The following is a 19,679-nucleotide window of genomic DNA, read 5'->3' as shown; positions in this document are numbered from 1 at the left end:
ACAACGTGGGGAAAGCGATGAGCGAGAAAGGCAGCCTGATGATGAATTCCTGTTCAGTGAGCACGTGAAGAGGAAGAGTAGGATCCATGCCCTCCCTCCAGCTCTGCGCACACCATGTGGGGCCTCATAAAATGTAGCGCCCCCACCCACAGCATGGAGAGAACCTGCTTGCGTACAGGTTGTACTGTTCAAACATTACCATTGATTCATGGAGTTGGAAGGGGCCTTCAATGCCGTCTAGTTCAACCTCCTGCCAGATACAGGAGAGGATTTTCTAGAGCAACTCCAAAGGATTTTCTAGAGCAACTGTCAGAAGACCTTCAGCAAGGGAGAACCCATTACCTCCCTGGCAGTTCCATTGCCGAAGTGCTCTTACGATTAAGAATTTCTTCCTGATATCTCATCAAAATTCCACCTCCTGCAGCTTAAACTGATTAGATCTAGAAACGTGTGGTGCGCCATAGAGCCAAAGCCTCTCATTTCAGCTGAATGTATGGAGATCAGGAACGAGGTCTTGTTCTGACTCAAGATCCACTGGCACTTAAGGAGGCACGACAAATGCTGTCCTCCCTTCCTCCTGCCTCTACCACTATGCCTGGATCCGAAAGAAGTTTATTCTGAAAAACTGGGGGGGGGGATCCCTTGTCACGGATGAGATGTAATTAAGATTTGCTCCAGTGCGGGGTTAAGACCAATGGTGTTGCTAGGGTGAGGAACTGTGGGCTGCATCGGGTCACATGCACATAAGAACAGCCCCACTGGATCAGGCCATAGGCCCATCTAGTCCAGCTTCCTGTATCTCACAGCGGCCCACCAAATGCCCCAGGGAGCACACCAGATAACAAGAGACCTGCAAGGCCTCCTGGGAATTGTAGTTTAAGAACTTAAGAACAGCCCCACTGGATCTGGCCATAGGCCCATCTAGTCCAGCTTCCTGTATCTCACAGCGGCCCACCAAATGCCCCAGGGAGCACACCAGATCACAAGAGACCTCATCCTGGTGCCCTCCCTTGCATCTGGCATTCTGACATAACCCATTTCTAAAATCAGGAGGTGGCACATACACCTCATGGCTTGTACCCCGTAATGGATTTTTCCTCCAGAAACCTGTCCAATCCCCTTTTAAAGGTGTCCAGGCTAGACGCCATCACCACATCCTGTGGCAAGGAGTTCCACAGACCGACCACACGCTGAGTAAAGAAATATTTTCTTTTGTCTGTTCTAACTCTCCCAACACTCAATTTTAGCGGATGTCCCCTGGTTCTGGTGTTATGTGAGAGTGTCAAGAGCATCTCCCTATCCACTCTGTCCATCCCCTGCATAATTTTGTATGTCTCTATCATGTCCCCTCTCAGGCGTCTCTTTTCTAGGCTGAAGAGGCCCAAACGCCGTAGCCTTTCCTCATAAGCACGGGAGGCTGACATCACTATTGGCCAAAATTTTAAAAAATCTTTGCATTTTCAAACAATACCTTCATGTTATATATCAATCGATGTGTAATTACAGCAGAATGCAATGAAACCAGCCACGTTGAAATATCTCAATTCGATCAAAAGCTATCGCCAAAAAAACCAGGGAGGAGGGGAAACGGTATACGTGACCATGCCCGCCACACGGGAGCTGGCAATGTCCCTCTCTTCTTGGCTTTGCAGAGTTTACTGTCCTTTAAAAACAAAAAACCGCAAGTGATTCTAAAGTACACGGAACCGGGGCCCCATCCATGTGGATGTAGCTTGTGCAAGGGGCTGTGGGAGATGGAAGAGCCCGAGAGTTTTAATAAGGAGCGAGAGGGAGGCCGAGACAAGGAAAATAAATGCAGGGAAGCTCTCTTTCCGCAAGGATGGCAATCCACTTTGCAAAAGAAGCACCAGGGATTCCCCCTGTGGCTTAATTTATTGTTTTTCCAGTCGTTAAATGCCAAAACAATAAAACAAAATCTATGGTTCCCTTTTAAAAAAAAGGGGGGGTTATTTGCATACGGCTGGTGAGCGTTACCTTCATTTAAACTTGGGGAGTTGAGATACCTTCCCCCATAACACCCCCCCACCCCCACCAGTAAATTATGGCTTATTTTACATTTAATACACTGCGCTCGGCTAACATAATTCTATTAAGGGGCTGACTTCGCAGCGTAATTGCCGGGTGCTCCGGAAGGCTGGGTTAGCAGAGGGATTAGCCAGGGAGCGTGTTTGTCGCAGGCCGGAGGTTTGTACGGTGGGCTCGACGCAGCTCGTGTTTTGCAGCCAGAAAGCCCTCATCACGCAACTGGGCCGCTTACAAGCTGGTGTAGCATAGCGGCAAAAAAAACAAGCCGTTAACCTGGACGTCCCCAGTTCAAATCTTGCCTCTGCCAGGCGGGTCTCTCCCTCTTAGCCTCAGTCCTCCTCAACTGCAGTATGGGGGGGCGGGATAATCACAACAGTTCTTTTTACTTATTCACTTATTTGCAAGACTTATTTGTGAAGTCACTTATTTGCAAGGGACGGAATTGTCACCTATCTCTTGTCATCTGTGACTCTGTTCTCATTGTCCATGGACACTGCGCTGGGGCTGCATCAAATGGGCATTCACTTGCCCTACCAGCTTGGGCACCATCTCTGGGACTCCAGCTTAAACCTTCACAACACAAGAGGCTGGTGATGAGAGGTCTCTGGAAGTCTACCTGAATGCCGCTCTGGGGCAAGCCAGGGAACCAAGAGATAGGTGGGCTTTAAGAATTTTTAAAAAAAATAAGAGTCCTGAATCAGAGGAGTTAAACACAGGGCCAAGATTTCCATGGGGCCAAATGAGGCAGCGGATTGCTAGGGATGGGGGGGGGGGGTGCCCACTTTTGCTGTTCCCCTTCTTCCCACTAACTGGGAAGGATGGGCACTTGACCTGGGTTGACTTGACTTGAGTCATGCTAGGCAGTTGTCTTTGCATAAGAATATAAGAACAGCCCCACTGGATCAGGCCATAGGCCCATCTAGTCCAGCTTCCTGTATCTCACAGCAGCCCACCAAACGCCTCAGGGAGCACACCAGATACTTCATCCTGGTGCCCTCCCTTGCATCTGGCATTCTGACATAACCCATTTCTAAAATCAGGAGGTTGCGCATACACATCATGGCTTGTACCCCGTAATGGATTTTCCCTCTAGAAACTTGTCCAATCCCCTTTTAAAGGCGTCCAGGCCAGACACCATCACCACATCCTGTGGCAAGGAGTTCCACAGACCAACCACACGCACTTGGCACTTGGCAACCCCCCCCCTCCCGACTCTAGGTGGGCCGACCTGCTAAGGTATGTTGGGTTTAAGCTTTATATTCTGTATAAAGCTTCAAAAGCGAGTATTATAAAGCGAGTATTCTAGAGCTGATGGCCTACGGAGGACTAAGTAGGAGCTGCTATCTATAGTAATTGGGGGGCAAAGTGGGTGGCAGGCAGGGGGTGGGTGGGAAGAGAATCCAACCTTGTTTTTCATTGCTTAGCTGAGGAATGCACGCCGAGAGGGTTTATGGCTTGCAAAACACAGCTGCACTGCCTCAAATTGGACGGGGGAACAACGAAACCTGGTAATTTATGACGCTCCTAAATTTGCAAGATTGTATCCATAAATTATTTTTTCTTCCTGAAGTTGGGGGGAAAGGATGTGGAATGGGCCACAGCCTGGGTTGTTCACAATGTTGCTTATTAGTTTCATAATTTATGATTATTATGCCCTGCTGCCAACACTCCAGGCAAATAAAACCCCAAGTCTATTAGAGCAACTGCTCCACTTTCTCCCAGCCATGGCGGGCCACGGTTCCAGAGGAATTGGGGATAAATTACCAAAGCCAGTATACCTGTCTGACGTTACGGAGTGGTAGTTAGCGAGCGGGCAGGTTTCCAACCCCCCTTCCCCTCTGGAAAAGGTTCCCTCCCAAAACAAAGCAGGGGTAGATGACAGAGTCACACCAAGCACCACTAGTGTCTGGGGCGAAGGTTAAAAACCCCTTCTCCTTCCACCAGTCCCTGCAAAAATCCCAGCCTCCTCCTGCCCCTGGATCAAACAACCCTTGCCAGACTCTGCAACACCCCTGATCACACTCTCATCATGGTCACTACCCTACCCTGCACGCAAATCACCCCCCCATCTCACATCACCCTGTTATCTCCTCTTCTCGCTCTTGCCATCACATTGCCGCCCTTCTCCTTTCTACTGTCTGTCATTTGTAAAGGCAGAGAGCACAAGAATTGAAAGGCAGGAGTGGGGAGAGGAGTAGAGAGTGATTGCCTAGAGTGGCCTCATCTCCACTTCTACCCTCCCTCCCTCTGTTTTTGAACTGGCAGGTGTTCAAATCCACGGGTGTCAAGCCCACAATTATTGAGGGCCCACAGTATACATCTTGTCTACATAGCCCTCTTAGAGGGTACTGGGATCCGGTGGATGCAACAAAGGGCCACAAGTTCAAGGCATCTATCTACAGGTGGGGCAAAGTCATCACAGCAGCTCTGATGTTAAAAAAGGAAAAAGATTTGCAGGAAATAGCTAGTAAATAGAGTTTGCACAGGGCGGGGAGGAGAGAGAAAGAGATTGCTATGCAGACAAATTCATTATTTATGTAGAAGTGAAGATATTTCAAGGAAAACGGCACTGATCCGCCAGTGACAAGGTATCTCTGGGCCGCGCGGGGTGCAGGGAAATTGCAGGGGACCTGACAGCTTGTTAATGTAGAGTTGCTGTTTCAGTGAAATATAGCATGCAGGTAGTTTTTGAGAAGTACAAGATAGCCTGTTTATTAGCGGTGAATCAAACAGAAATTGCATGCCAGGCGCAACACAAGCGCAAGGGGAGACACTTTCCGTGCCTCTCCCAGCGAACAGGACAGCTAGCCCTTTGGAGGGGGAAAACACAATATCCTTTAAAACAAAGAGCTGGGAATGGCAGGCGCATTGAAGGTTTACGATGAGTGACAAGCACAGCGCTTTGTTTTTGTCAATGCCGGGATCCGGGTCAGACCAAGCTGCCGTTCTGCACTTAGAGAGTACCCAGGCCAGTATGGGACAATGGGGATCCTCTTTGGTTGACGAGATCTGGGTTTAAATCTCCACTCCACTGCAAAACCGACTGGGGAAGCTTGCGCCAGCCACTCTCTTGCTTGGCCTAGCCCAATGACTCTCGGACTTTTCAGCACTGGGACCCACTTTTTTGAATGAGCATCTGTCAGAACCCACTGGAAGTGATGTCATTAGCCAGGAAGTGATGTCATGGCCAGAAGTGACAGCCTCCGTTTCAAATCTAAGTGATCAGCCAAAGGTCCCACGACACAGCGTACTCGTGCTGTTATTTTGCATAGCTTGGAATTCAAACGTTCCAGCTTGAAAGTCAAAACAGAACACAGACTTTCTCCAGCCACCCAGCTTTCCCCCCTTCCCAACACCCCATCTTTCCACCTCTTCAGGGCAAAGCACCCTGCCTCTCTCCTGCCAGGAGTCTGCCCTGCCCAGCAGCTCTGTACCCTGTATTTTCAGCTCTGTGTTTTAAATGGCAGATGAACTAGGTGGTTTGTGACCCACCTGAAACTGGCTTGCAACCCACCTGGTGGGTCCTGACTCACGGTGGCCTAGCCCATCTAAAGAGCATTGCAGCTATTTTCAACCTTTTTCAGCACACTGACAAGGTGCTAAAATTGTCAAGGTACACCATCCATTTGCCGATGATTAAAGAGGCACACCAGCACTGCAGGTGAAAGGGGGTTTACATCTCCCAACAGCCCTACTAATAAATTACCACCCCCGAAGTCCCATGGCATGTCTGCAGACCATTTATGGCACACTAATGAGCCGTGGCACAGTGGTTGAAAATGGCTGGTCCATCGGATCCAAGCCTATATTCCAAGCAGCTAACAACAGCAACTGTTACCCTGCACATGCCCAATCTCGTCTGATCTTGGAAGCTAAGCAGGGTCAGGCCTGGTTAGTACTTGGATGGGAGACCGCCTGGGAATACCAGGTGCTGTAGGGTTATACAATGATCTCGGAAGCTAAGCAGGGTCAGGCCTGGTTAGTACTTGGATGGGAGACCGCCTGGGAATACCGGGTGCTGTAGGCTTATACCATAGTCTTTCGAGACTGAAGGTTGCCAACCATTTAATGGCACATTAAATTGATTGAAAAAGGAAGAGGAAATAGAGTAGGAGATGTGTAGAGAGGCTAATGATAGTCTAGCCCACCACTTTCCTCTCCTCTGCATTTCCCCTTCAGCTCCATTCCCCATTTCCTTTACAAATCCAGGAAGCAGGGGAAGTTAGGCACATCAAGCAAAAAGCTAGGACGTCTTGGGTCAGCCTGGGCGGGGGAGATTGGGAGCCAAAACAGGGAGATGCAGGATGAAGTGAAGCATCTTTCCCAACTTCCAGTTGTCCCCTGCCTCACAAGTGTTGGTTGAAGCTCACTTTCTCGGGAAACACAGAGTTGTGGAACTCCTCGGCGCAGGATGTGGTGGCGGCATCTGGTCTGGATGCCTTTGAAAGGAGGTGGCACAGATTGATGGAGGAAAAGTCCATTATAGGTTACAAGCCACAATGGGTACGTGCAAACTCCTGGTTTTAGAATTAGGCTACCTCAGAATGCCTGATGCAAGGGAGGGCACCAGGATGCAGGTCTCTTGTGGTCTTGAGTGCTCCCTGAGGCATCTGGTGGGCCTCTGTGAAACACAGGAAGTGGACTAGATGGGCCTTTGGCCTGATCCAGTGGGGCTCTTCTTCTGTTCTTATGACCATGGAATAATGTCTGCATAGTGCCACCCTAACAGCTCCTTTTTCTCTGCAAAAACCCCCCTATAACGTTCCACCTCTCCACTGGAATTTGCTGCTTAATCAACCAGTGCTTTAGTTGACTCATTGCATGTTCTACACAGGTCTCTTCACTGGAAATAAGTAGGAATCTGGTGGGCAGAGTGTCATTAGCGCTCCTTAGTTCTTGCTTTCAGACCCATTAACCATCTTCGCGGGGAGGAGAAGGATAATTTTAATGAGCAGGTTTTGTAAAGCTTTGCTTAGTGATCTCCTCCCCCCCCCACTGCCCCCCATCCCTCCTGCTGCTTGCAATTATTGCCTTGCTTGCTTAGAAGCAGTGACATCACTGGGGGCCGTGGGCTGCACCAGGTGATGTGTCGGGTGTGTGTGTGTGTGTGTGTGTGTGTGACACTGCTACAGGTCAAAATTTGTAAAACCTTGGTGTTTTTGATAACACATCCGTGTTATACATCATTCAGTGTGCGTTTTTGTGCAGAATGCAATGGAAGAAACCAAACCACATCAAAATATCTCTTTGCCCGATCTCGTCTGATCTCGGAAGCTAAGCAGGGTCAGGCCTGGTTAGTACTTGGATGGGAGACCGCCTGGGAATGCCGGGTGCTGTAGGCTTATACCATAGTCTTTCGAGACTGAAGGTTGCCAACCAGCCAAAAAACCATCAGGGGCAAAGCGATGGAGCATCACCACACCCACTGCCAGGACATTGTCCCACCCACTGCAAGGGGGGGAGGTCTATCATGGGGGTGACACACTGGCCTCCCGTACTGGGCAATGCAATCCCTAGTGACACCACTTCTTACAAGCCTAATCACCAAAGAACCAGGCAGGCAGCGGATCCACTCCCAACATCCTCATTTAGAGCCATGTTCACAGTGTTATTCAGGGCATCCTTCAAGCATAATATGGAGTTTTATCAAACATCAGGCCGCCCTCTTGCTACCAAGTCCTTTCCCAATGAAAGTCTGGCCATGTTTCCTTTCTCTCTCATTTTCTTCTGGGGAAAGTCTAGCTAGCATCTTATGGGATGCAGACTTGAGATGGAATCAAAGATCATACCTTTCTTTGCAGATTCCAGCTTACAGCCCAGAGATTCCCTTGGGTTCCTTCGGCTGTCAGCGAGGCATCCATCTTTTCCCCCCAGTTGTCATAAAAACAGCTATAAACTCCTTTCTCTTTTCCTACTGACATCAGAACATTCTGCCAGTTCCTGGCAACTAGCTTTTGGACTGTCTGGACGTATGACATGGCATCAACGTCCACTGAAAGCTGCTATGAAGGTCCTGATTCCTGGCCTGCTACCACTGGTGGGTATGAGGGACGGGGCCTTTTCAGTGCTTGCCCCCTGGATGCAGAACCTTCCGCCTCAGGAGTTCTGAACAACCCCCTCTTGCTTCAGGTGACTCAAAAGAAGCTAAAGCCTTTTAAAAATTTTATAATGTCCACACATACTGCAGTGTGGATGCTGTGAAATCTTTTATTGCCACCCCTTTGAGAATTGTTCTGTTCTATGTGTGTTGGTTATTACCGCATCCGTACATTATTTTAATCATTAACCACTTTGATTTTTTTTAAAATAAAGGTGGAATAAGAATATTGTCAATACGTATTAAAGAATATTTTATGTGTTCTTTAAAGGAGTAGTTCTCAAACGTTTAGCACTGGGACCCAGGTTTTAAAATGACACTCTGTCGGGACCCACCTAGCTTTACGAGACTTACATAACAACATAAAAGAACTTTAAAGAATAACTGTAAAGAACATAAGAACTTTAAAAAGGCAGTCTATAAAGAAATAGCCACCCTGAGTGCACCTTTCTGGAGTGGAAAGGCGTGATATAAATTCTACTAATAGTAAATAATTTTATGTATTTGTTTGTTTACTAATTTATTTATTTAAAAAATAAAACCTCGATCCATTTCTCATAATGAGGCAGCCTTAATTGATAGCCTCAAGGCTGGAGGGGCTTAGTGATGTAACCCAGCCTTCATCTTCCCCCTCTGCCCCCACTACCTGTCATTGAAGGACTTGGAACAAAAAACACACCAAAACAAAGACACTCAAACATTGATCTCCCTAGATTTACACGAGCTTGCAAACTGCAGGAGCTCAGCTCTTTGCAGGGCAGTTAGCAGCTATCTGATACTTGAATAGCCTCAGGGCTTGAGGAATTTAGTGGTCTGATCTTTCCATCATCCGTATCTTCATCGGAGGCTCTGTGGGACCCACTGTCATTCTAAAAAGTGGGCCCCGTTGCTACAACCTTGGAGACCCACTGCACCACAGTATCAGAAACCAGCCCCACAAATCAAGGAGGCACTCGAATGCACTTTGAGAAGCAGGACAGTCACAGACCAATCCCAGGCGTGTCTATGCAGAAGTACGTCCAATGGGGCTTACTCCCAGGAAAGTGTGGATAGGACTGGGCTGTCAATCAGTCCCAAGTAAACACTTTGAATTGGTTTGATAGCTGGACTGAAATTTATTTATTTATTTTAACCCCCCCCCCCCAAAACTTTCAAGCAACCCCAAAGAGGAAAGTTGTGGCATATTCAGCGATAAAACAATCGTGACGTGTGAAAGGACTTGCCATTAGCAGAAGCAGCTGTTTACATAAAATATAATTAATCTCATACCACCCCTGTTTAATGTAGCCATATGCTGATGGAGTTTATGATGACTCCGCGCCGTCTTGGCGATTAACTTAAGGTTGCTTTGTGTGTTTTTTTTAAGGCACAGCAAACTACATTTTCCAGCTCTGCTGATAATCACTATTATCACCTCATTAGTTTATTTAGAATGGTATAATTTTCGGAAATGATTGTTGGGGGGGGCAGCCTCGTCTCTTCCATGCGCTTCTCTTGTGAGCTAAGTGATATCTGACAAACCCAATTAATGGCAAACCCGGCCTTGCTAATGGGTCTTGGCTGCACACAGTCTTAATGGAGTTTTAATTTCCCCACGGTCGGTTGATAGAGGCATAAAGGGAGAAAATTGCCACCACCATCCCGAAGTAAGCTGGGGGAACAAAGCACACAATGGCATTCCAAGATGGGGGGGTCACGCTAAATGGCCCCCTATAGCAGCTTGTGGCTTCCTAAAAGGCCGACAGGGAGACAGAGGAAATGTGAAGGGGAGGCAAATGTGGAGCTACGACACTGAGCAGTGGACAGAGTAAAAAATCAAGTAAGGGGGGGAATAGCATTTGACATTTGACAAATAGCATTTGACATGCTATTTGCTAAGAAAGTAAAATATTTCTTTACTCAGCTTGTGGTTGGTCTGTGGAACTCCTTGCCACAGGATGTGGTGATGGCGTCTGGGCTGGACGGACGCCTTTAGAAGGGGATTGGACAAGTTTCTGGAGGAAAAAATCCATTACGGGTTACAAGCCATGATGTGCACGTGCAACCTCCTGATTTTAGAAATGGGCTAGGTCAGATGCAGGGGAGGGCACCAGGATGAGGTCTCTTGTTATCTGGTGTGCTCCCTGGGGCATTTGGTGGGCCGCTGTGAGATACAGGAAGCTGGACTAGATGGGCCTATGGCCTGATCCAGTGGGGCTGTTCTTATGTTCTTATGTTCTTATGCTGCTTTAAGAGATCTTGGACCAGCCCCGGTTACAGGATTAAAGAAAGATTTCACACATATTCAGTAGATAGAAGGATGCTCTCTTCCCTCTCCCAAAACAACTGAACCAGGGAAATGCACTCAAATTGAGTGTCTAGAGAGTTAGAACAGATCAAAGGAAATATTTCTTGACCCTCTCATTAGTCTGTGGAACTCCTTGCCACAGGATGGGGTGATGGCACCTGGCTTGGATGCCTTGGAAAGGGGATTGGGCAGACTGATGGACAAAAAGTCCATCACAGGTGCAAGCCATGATGGCTATACGCAACCTCCTGGTTTTAGAAGTCGGCTATCTCCAACATACCAGGATGCAGGGAACTTGTCTTGAGTGCGCCCAGAGGCATCGGGTGGGCTACTGGGAGATCCAGGAAGCTGGGCTAGATGGGTCTTTGGCCTGATCCAGCATGGTTTTTATTTTGTTCTCATGCCAGTTGCAAGGGAGTGGCAGCAGGATGCAGGTGTCTTGTTGTCCTGTGTACTCCCTGGGGCATTTGATGGGCCGCTGTGAGATCCAGGAAGCTGGACTGGGCTTTGGCCTGATCCAGCGGGGCTCTTCTGTCGTTCTGATGTTCTTAGGACTTCTCAAGAGCTGCATGTAATAGTGCCACAACATTTGAGGGTAGTTATAACTTTGCAACCGTAAAAGAAAACAATGGCCTGGTAAGGGATTCGCATATTCTTGTATAAGGCTGCTATCTTCCCAGACTATGGGAGGGGGCTGTTCTCCTCCTCCTCCTCCGCCCACCTTGAAATCTTCCCTCTCATAATAAGTCTGTCCAAAACTGATGTTTCTCATTCTCTTGAAAGATGGTTTCATTTCCTAGTCAAAATTGCTACAGAGGAGGGGGAGAGGCAGGGAAAAAAAAAATAACTTCAACTCCGCAAATGGATGTTGTGTACAAAACCTGACAAATCCTCTCTCCTGCCAGAAATGAAAGATAACACCGGGTGTCAGCGCTTAAAGCAGATTTAACAAGGCAACTCAGACGGAAGACAACAAAATGTACATTTCCTTTCGGGAGACAAAGGTGGGCAGCATTCACCGGTGCATTGCTTATGCCTTAGAGCCCTGGTCTGGCCAAAGATCAGCACAAGTATTATAATTGGGGCGGGGGGATCTTTGTGAATGTGAAGTGAAAACACAATGTGTTCTGAAAGCAGGACCAAAGAGGGAACAAATAGGAAGTGCAGAGGCGCAAAGAGTGATGGGCTAGAGCAGGGGTCCAGCAGGCAGGTTGGAAGCCTCAAATGCGTCAAGACCTGCCCTCAGCTGCTGCGTTCATGCCACCGTTGTGTTTGGAGGCTCAGGCCTGGACAGCTTGGACAGTGGGCAGGGCTAAGGCTTCGAAGAAGCAAATCCTACATGATGAGATGAAGCCTCCTGGAGACTGATTCTGGAGAGGGTTGCTTTGGTCCAGCCCTCTGCCTTCCACAACTGAACGCATGCTGACTCCATGCGCTCTCAGCCCCTCCTCGTCTCTTGGTTGGCCAAGAAGGAAGGAAGGTAGGAATGGTTGGCAACCCTTCAGTCTCGAAAGACTATGGTTTAAGCCTACAGCAACCGGTATCCCCAGGCGGTCTCCCATCCAAGTACTAACCAGGCCTGACCCAGCTTAGCTTCCAAGATCAGACAAGATCGGGAGATAGTGTTCAGTATAGGGAGATGGTTGGCAACCTTCAGTCTCGAAAGACTATGGTATAAGCCTACAGCACCCAGTATTCCCAGGCAGTCTCCCATCCAAGTACTAACCAGGCCTGACCCTGCTTAGCTTCCGAGATCATGGTATAAGCCTACAGCACCCGGCATTCCCAGGCGGTCTCCCATCCAAGTACTAACCAGGCCTGACCCTGCTTAGCTTCCGAGATCATGGTATAAGCCTACAGCACCCGGCATTCCCAGGCGGTCTCCCATCCAAGTACTAACCAGGCCTGACCCTGCTTAGCTTCCGAGATCATGGTATAAGCCTACAGCACCCGGCATTCCCAGGCGGTCTCCCATCCAAGTACTAACCAGGCCTGACCCTGCTTAGCTTCCAAGATCTTGTATCTTGGATCTTGTCCAAGATCTTGGATCTTGTATCGCAAGATGTCCTTGCGATACAAGGACATCTGCAAGAGGGATCTGAAGGCCTTAGGAGTGGACCTCAACAAGTGGGAAACCCTGGCCTCTGCCGCTTGGAGGCAGGCTGTGCAGCATAGCCTTTCCCAGTTTGAAGAGACACTTGGCCAACAGTCTGAGGCAAAGAGGCAAAGAAGGAAGGCCCATAGCCAGGGAGACAGACCAGGGACAGACTGCACTTGCTCCCAGTGTGGAAGGGATTGTCACTCCCGAATCGGCCTTTTCAGCCACACTAGACGCTGTTCCAGAACCACCTTTCAGAGCGCGATACCAGAGTCTTCCGAGACTGAAGGTTGCCAACAACAACAACAGGGTAACAGTTGCCTGCTGAATGAATGGAGGGGAATGGAGGGGATGTGGCCTGTAAAATGGAGGGGACACGGCCCCTGTGCTCACCCTCCCATGTATTCAACCAAAACGTGCAACCGTCTGTCTGGCAGTTGTACTGTTGGATGCTAGTTTTTCCCCTTCCCAAAAGTTTTTGGCTCTCCGCAGTCACTCTTTACAGCATGGCAGGGGAATAAAAGACAATTTGAAGATGTGTGTTTAAATATAACTATGGTAAATGAGAGATGTTTCATTCTAGCACCCGCCACACAGTCGAGATGACTTCTTTTCCTATTAAAAATCTTGATTGAAAGCCGTTAGCTGTTTATCAGCTCCAAATTACATGGCTTCTCTCTTAGGGCCCCGTGTCCTCGGTTGGGGGAATAAAGAACTAAAATAAAATCCCAGCAGCCTCCTAGTTAGAAACAAGAAACGCTTCCTAAAGCTGCCTCTTTGGGGAGGGGCAGTGGGACGGCATGCCCACAGACCCAGATTGCACCTTCAGCTCTACCTCCCCCCCGCCTAAGCGTCATGCTCCTTTGTTCTGCTCAGAAAAATTAACCTCAATCTTGGCTCCTGGTCCCCGGATTGATTATTATAGTCATTTAAATAGTGTAATCTCATTTTCAGCATCAGGGAAAGGGAGCGAAAAGAAGAAGAATTAGAAAAAGAGAGGGAGGGAGGGAGGGAGAGCGGAGAAAAGAGCGAGAAGGGAGTTTGGAGAAAACGGAATAAATTATCCGACAAAAGGGGGAGGCTTTGGGCCGTCTGCTTATGGGGAGCCTATTTCAAGATCCTTCCACTTGATTGGGAAAGTTGATGAAGTTTAAATGAAGCAGAATTAGGCTCCTCTGGCTGCCCGAGTATTGACGGGGCCCAGCCGAAGAATGTACAATTCAATAGGGTGGGTGTTTTCTCCCCCCCCCCTTCTTTTTGGCTATTCGGTGGCAAACAGGGGGAAAGGCCTAAATGCGATAATCTTCAATCACATCTAACATTGAGGATGACAAGACAGGGTAATGAGAAGGGGCCATGCCAGGCGTGTTGGTTAAAGAAATTAATCCCTCTTGCTGAGCCCAAGAGTTCGGCTTTGATGTCTATTGTACGGCCCCTGTTCCATCCTATCTAAATGCTAACTAACTAGGAGCGCGATCAGGGACTGTGCTTTTCAATGCTGGGGCTAATCTGATAATAACTATTTTATCCTCTTGATTTGTACGCTCCAACTGTTCTCAGTTTCCCAGGGAGAGTCCTGGTTTTTTTTTGTTTTCCTTGTACCTGTCTCCCCCCCCCCCCCAGTAAATCACTCTCCCAATTTTGTCCCCAAATTTGCCATTTGGGGGTTTGCCGTTCAGCTTTGTTAGCAAAGCTAGATGAGGCTTGGAAATAGCCACTCACCTGGTTGCCTGGGGCGAGCGAGGGCAGCCTCCAGGTAACCAGGTAGGGAAGATTCATCAAAATGAGTTCTGTTCTCTTTGAAGCCATTTCTGCCCAATGTTGCATATATGCAACAGGGTTCAAATGTAAACACCTGTGGGCTGGGCAGAAATGGGTTAAAAAAAGGCTGTGCCAAGGACCTCCGAGGAGGTGCGCCAAATTTACTTACCTGTCTCCACACTTGTTCCCTTCCTGCTCCCTGGATTCAAAAAGGAAGAAGAGAGAGGAAGTGTGGAGGTTGCTCTAGTCTAGCCCACTGCTCTCTTCTCCTCCAGACTTCCTCTTCTACTCTGACCCCATTTTTCAATCCAGTAAGGGGAACGAGGAAGAGCTAGGGAGACAGCAGCCAGCGGGCAGGCGTTTGGAGGAGTCACCCTCACCTCAGTCATCCTCATGGACAGGCTGACGCCACGTCCAACCAGAATTGAGGGCCAAATTACATGTGATGGTGGCTGACGTGGTCATTTTCAAACCTGGATGGCAAGTAAGGAGAGTGGAATCTTCCCTGCCCGCCCCTATTGCTTACCTCCCCACTATCCATCAGCCAACCTCTCCCCCCCAATTTGGATACTAGTGCCAAAAGAGAGCCCCGCAGAGAGAATGGTGTATGGGAGTAAAGCTGCAGGCAGGTAAGGAACGTATGAAACTGAATTATGAACCAGTCCATCTAGCTCAGGGTGCCAAACTCGTTTCATTGAGTTGGCCAAAGAGCATTCATGGACTGCTGAGGGCCTGAAGTGATGTCATTAAGCAGGAAGCGATGTCATTAAACAGACGATGGCCAGTAATAAGCGCTTTGTCGTCACATAGAAGCTCAAGTGGTAGAAGAGAAAACATGCTGATGTTGACCATATTGTCAAGATATGGGAGGGCCTGATTATCACACGGGGTTGTCCTTTCAGCAGGGCCCAATGTCTCCCTTTTTGGATTAGTGCTACGTGGGTATTGATTGAAACTGACCGATGTTGGAGGTCAGTTTGGAAAAAAAACTCTTTGAAGAAAAAAAAAATCCAGACCTATTGAGATATTGATGTGTTGAAGTAGCCTGTCCAAATGTCCTCATTTTAACAGGAAGAGATAACTTCCCAGAACCAAAGTGTCTAATGCGACCCCCTCTCTTTCAAACACATTCTGCAGTGCTGATGATGGGTGACTGGAGTGGCTCTTTAATGCAGTAAGGAAACTAGGCAGGGACTGCCCCCTGGAGGGGAAAGGGGAAAGTGCCACGAAGAGGAAAGGTTAGCGCTTCTCTCTTATTCCGTTTTCTTCACACTGAGTAGAATTTTGTCTAGCTGCCAAGTTATTGCATCAGAGTCCATAAAATCACCCCCCATGTGACCATTCGTTTTCAGACCTGTGCAGTGGTCTGAAAATCAATCACACACACACACACGCTGCTGTTCTACCACTAAGAAATCAAAACGAGTCATTTGAAGCAGTGAACACCAGCAGTGAAAGCACCCACCCTCCCCAGGCAGCTCTCCCCTATCTCTTTCTATTGGGGATTTTATCAGTGTGGTAGGGGGGTGGACCTGATGACCTTCTAGGTACCTTCCAACTTTATGATGCCTTCCTCCTACCCTTCAAAGGTGGGTGGGAAGCTGCTGAAACCACTTCTGTGGGTCAGCCACCAAATCTGGTTGCCAGATCCCAGATTTGTGGCTCAGGTTTCTCCAGTTAGCCTCCCAGATCTCAGGATCTAGAGCAGGGGTGCCCAAACCCTGGCCCTGGGGCCACTTGCGGCCCTTGAGGCTTCTCAATGCAGCCCTCAGGGAGCTCCCAGTCTCCAATGAGCCTCTGGTGATTTGTTGGAGCCCACACTGGCCTGATGCAACTGTTCTCAGTGTGAGGGCAACTGTTTGACCTCTCAGTGAGCTGTGGGATGAGGGCTTCCTCCACTGCTTGCAGTTTCACATCTGTGACGCAGCAGCGGCAGCAAAGGAAAGGCCAGCCTTGCTTTGTGCAAGGCCTTTTACAGGCCTTGAGCTATTGCAAGACCTTCATTCATTCATATAAGTTCATCTTTAATACATATATTCATTTATGTAAACGTATGTAAATTTATTCAAATTTGAAAGGAAAATTAACTCTTTTTTTCTCCGGCCCCCGACACAGTGTCAGAGAGACGATGTGGCCCTCCTGCCAAAAACTTTGGACACCCCTGATCTAGAGGATCTGAGACATGTTTTAGACAACCAGCACCACTGCCTCCCTTTTCCATTCAAAACCAAGAAGCTGGCAGGCCACTCCACCTCTTTCCACTGGTCTGGAAGGACGGGGGAGGAGGAGGAGATAGTTTGGACAAAGAGAACACTGGATGGGCAAGAGCCAGATGTTTTGTGTGTGTGTGCGCGCGCACGCATGTGTGTGTGTTTCAATAGATTATGTAAAACCTGAAACTTTCACATTCGAGTCCCCTCCGAATGAGAGGCCCTGAGCTGCAGCTTACTTAGTCGGTGCATCAGTGTGGCCCCCAATGTGGCCACAGGCCATGTGGACTGCCCTGGGCTGGACTTTGTGCCAAGGTCAGGGTGACCAGATGTCATAACCCACAAAAGAGCACGAGGCACCCCAAAATGTCGGAGATCCAAGAAAAATGTAGGACATGACAAAAGCTAAGGACACTCCTATATTGATTTCATGTGATTAACTTAAATATTATATTACTTACTATTAAATTTAAACTCTATTACATATAATTTATTATTATAAGAAGGCTATGCGCTGCCTGCGGGGGCAGCTCACAAGGAAAAGGATGTCCTGTAAGTTCTTCTCCAGGACACAAGGCTAAAATTGAGGATATGTCCTGGAAAAAGGACGTCTGGTCACCCTCCAAGGTCCACCACCAGTTTGTGCCCATTCTGCAGGGCATACTAGAGGTTGGCAAGTGGTAGATAAGTGGCAGAATTTTGTTATATTTAATGACTCTGCACTGGAGCCTGTTGGATGTGAAAGAGGAGCTAAAACAGACTGATTCCCTTTGGTTCTTTCTTGGTCTCTGAACTCTGAAGCTTCCAGGTCAGGCCCCAGACTTGTCAACTCGAATCCTGGCCCCGAGAGATTTCTGAATCCCTCTTCTCTTTATTCCTCGGACTATTGCCGGAGAAGCAGAATGCCAGCCCGTCCTGTGAAACCCATCACAGCACTGCACTCTAGCGTCCAAAAAGCAGTCTGCATCCCATCAGACCTTGCAAATAGGAGGTCATGTGCTGAGAGAAGGAAGCCACCCTAAGGTGTGGCAACAAACCCAAAACAGAGTCCTGTGGCACCTTCATGACGAATCGGTTTTGTTACAATTAAAAAATGTAGGGTGCTGCACCCCCAAATTTTTTTTTGCAGGCCTGTGTTTATAGGGGTGCTCTGTCATTACTCCTGCTATCAAATCAGGAACGCGAAGGAGTCTTTCCTCACCTTTGCAATGAGATGGTTCTGTAGCATACTGTCCCGGGCCACCCCCAGGCGGTCGTTGTCACAGCCTGGGAACACCTCGGCCAGGGTCATCGGTCTCCGTGGTGGGGGGCAGATCTGGCTCACGCTGCGCCGTCGAGTCAAATGCTCCTTGGTGGAGGCCTTTGCCTTCTGTTCACCACCATGGGCATCTGCCATAGTGCCTGGGGTGGGCGGCCCAAAGGTGCCACTCTTTGGATGCCAGCTGCCTATGCCCTAAAGACAAGCTCCCTGCTCCTAACTCCTTAGGGCTGCACCACTCAAGGGGGAAAGGGGGTAGCACAGAAGGTCAGGGATGGGAAGGAGATCTCCTCTCCTCATCAGTTCTCTAAGAGACCCATAGAAAATGTGACATACAGGTATGCCAGCCTGAGGACACCGGGGACACTGTCACTGCTGTCATCTACAACGAGCCCAGGCCTCTGGGGGCAGAATTCCCCCCGCCAGGGAATGGTGACGCCGGTTCTCATAGCAACATAGAATGCTTACAGCAGTTTGTCCACCAACAGGAAGTTCACACAGCAACAGCAGGGCAGCTCAGGGTGATGGCAAAGGGCCAGGAAGAAAGCAACCCAACAAACTCAGGCTGGCTAATTTTTGTGTGCGCCTCTTTCCTTGGTTCCCTCCGAGTTGCATGCACATTGGATCTCACTGCAGAGTCGGGAACCCAGCCAAACAAGCTTGGTTCGGATCTCCCCCCCCCAAAAAAACAGGTGGCAGTTGGAAGCAAGACAATGGATGAAACCTTTTAGCACCAGGGACCCACTTTTTCAAATGACACTCTATTGGAAACCATTTAGCTTTACAAGGAATTCTAAAAGGTGATTTAGAAGGAAATAACATATTTATTTATTTTCGCATAATGAGGTAGCCCTAAGGAACAACCTCAAGGCTTGAGAGGCTTAGTTCTGTGATCCAGCCTTCACCTGCCCCCACTACCTGTCATTGACGGACTTATTATTCTTATTAACATTATTATTAACAGTATTTATATACCGCTTTTCAACTAAAAGTTCACAAAGCGGTTGACAGAGAAAAATCCAATAACTTAATGGCTCCCTGTCCCAAAAGGGCTCACAATCTAAAAAGATGCAAAGGAATACCAGCAGACAGCCACTAGAACAGACACTGCTGGGGTGAGGTGGGCCAGGTACTCTCCCCCTGCTAAAAAAAAGGAGCACCCACTTGAAAAAGTGCCTCTTACCCAATTAGCAGGGGTTAAAAAACTCTTGACTTAAAAAATGTGGCTTAGTCAAAAGTTGTGTGTCTTCGGTTTGTAAAGTACAGTGCTCTCTAGTGCTTTGTACACAAATGTCCACCCCAGGATAGCAGAATCAGGAACTGAGTGTTGTCTTGAAAGTTTTGCTCAAATGGCATCTTTAATCTTGCCAATTATACCGGAAAATCAGTTGATAGCAACATAAAACAGGGGAGGGGTTATACAATGGTTTATTGTAAGGAAGACAGATTGCAAGCTGGAGATCGAGGTTGTAAATCACTGCAACAGCTCTGGGCTATTGACCAAAAAGCTCCACTTGGCCCTGGGACACAAACCTCTTAACACTAAGCCAGAAATCTGTTCATTGGATTTATTTCTGCCTCCTTCCAAATCCCACCTAGAAAGAAATACCTGCCAAACCTGTCTGCTTGTGTCCAGGACTTACAGCTGAATAGTGGGGTTGATGGAGAGCCTGGGTACAAATAAACTTGCTACTGGGTCAGCACAGATGGTACTTTCAACCTGGGAAAGTTCAGCTCTAGACTGAACTAGCTGTCTTGCATAGCCCAGAAATCTTCTTGAACAGCGTCTTCTTTCTAATCATTGTGTTCACCACCCATTGTTTTATGTGCTCATAGAAAAGATATTCTTTGATGTCACCTTAAAGCACCATCTCTTCCAATTGCAGTCTTTTTAATGCTCCTGGCATAGGGGCTGTGATCTC

General features: G+C 48.2%; 1 protein-coding gene and 1 pseudogene across 1 annotated transcript in view; one reads left to right on the top strand and one right to left on the bottom strand.

Moving 5' to 3' along the window:
- CFAP77 (cilia and flagella associated protein 77) overlaps window positions 1–17,895 on the bottom strand; it is a 58,786-nt gene extending 40,891 nt beyond the window's left edge. Inside the window, exon 1 of the mRNA XM_066610871.1 lies at window positions 17,701–17,895. Coding sequence (XP_066466968.1) covers window positions 17,701–17,895 — 195 coding nt within the window. The remainder of the gene's footprint in view (window positions 1–17,700) is intronic.
- Window positions 5,867–5,986, top strand: LOC136635698 (5S ribosomal RNA; annotated as a pseudogene).
- Window positions 17,896–19,679: the final 1,784 nt, after the last annotated feature.

The sequence above is a fragment of the Tiliqua scincoides genome, chromosome 16 (assembly GCF_035046505.1).
Source record: "Tiliqua scincoides isolate rTilSci1 chromosome 16, rTilSci1.hap2, whole genome shotgun sequence".
NCBI classification, from domain to species: Eukaryota; Metazoa; Chordata; class Lepidosauria; order Squamata; family Scincidae; genus Tiliqua; species Tiliqua scincoides.
Note: the sequence above shows the minus strand (reverse complement) of the source record. Positions and strands in the feature narration are given on the sequence as shown.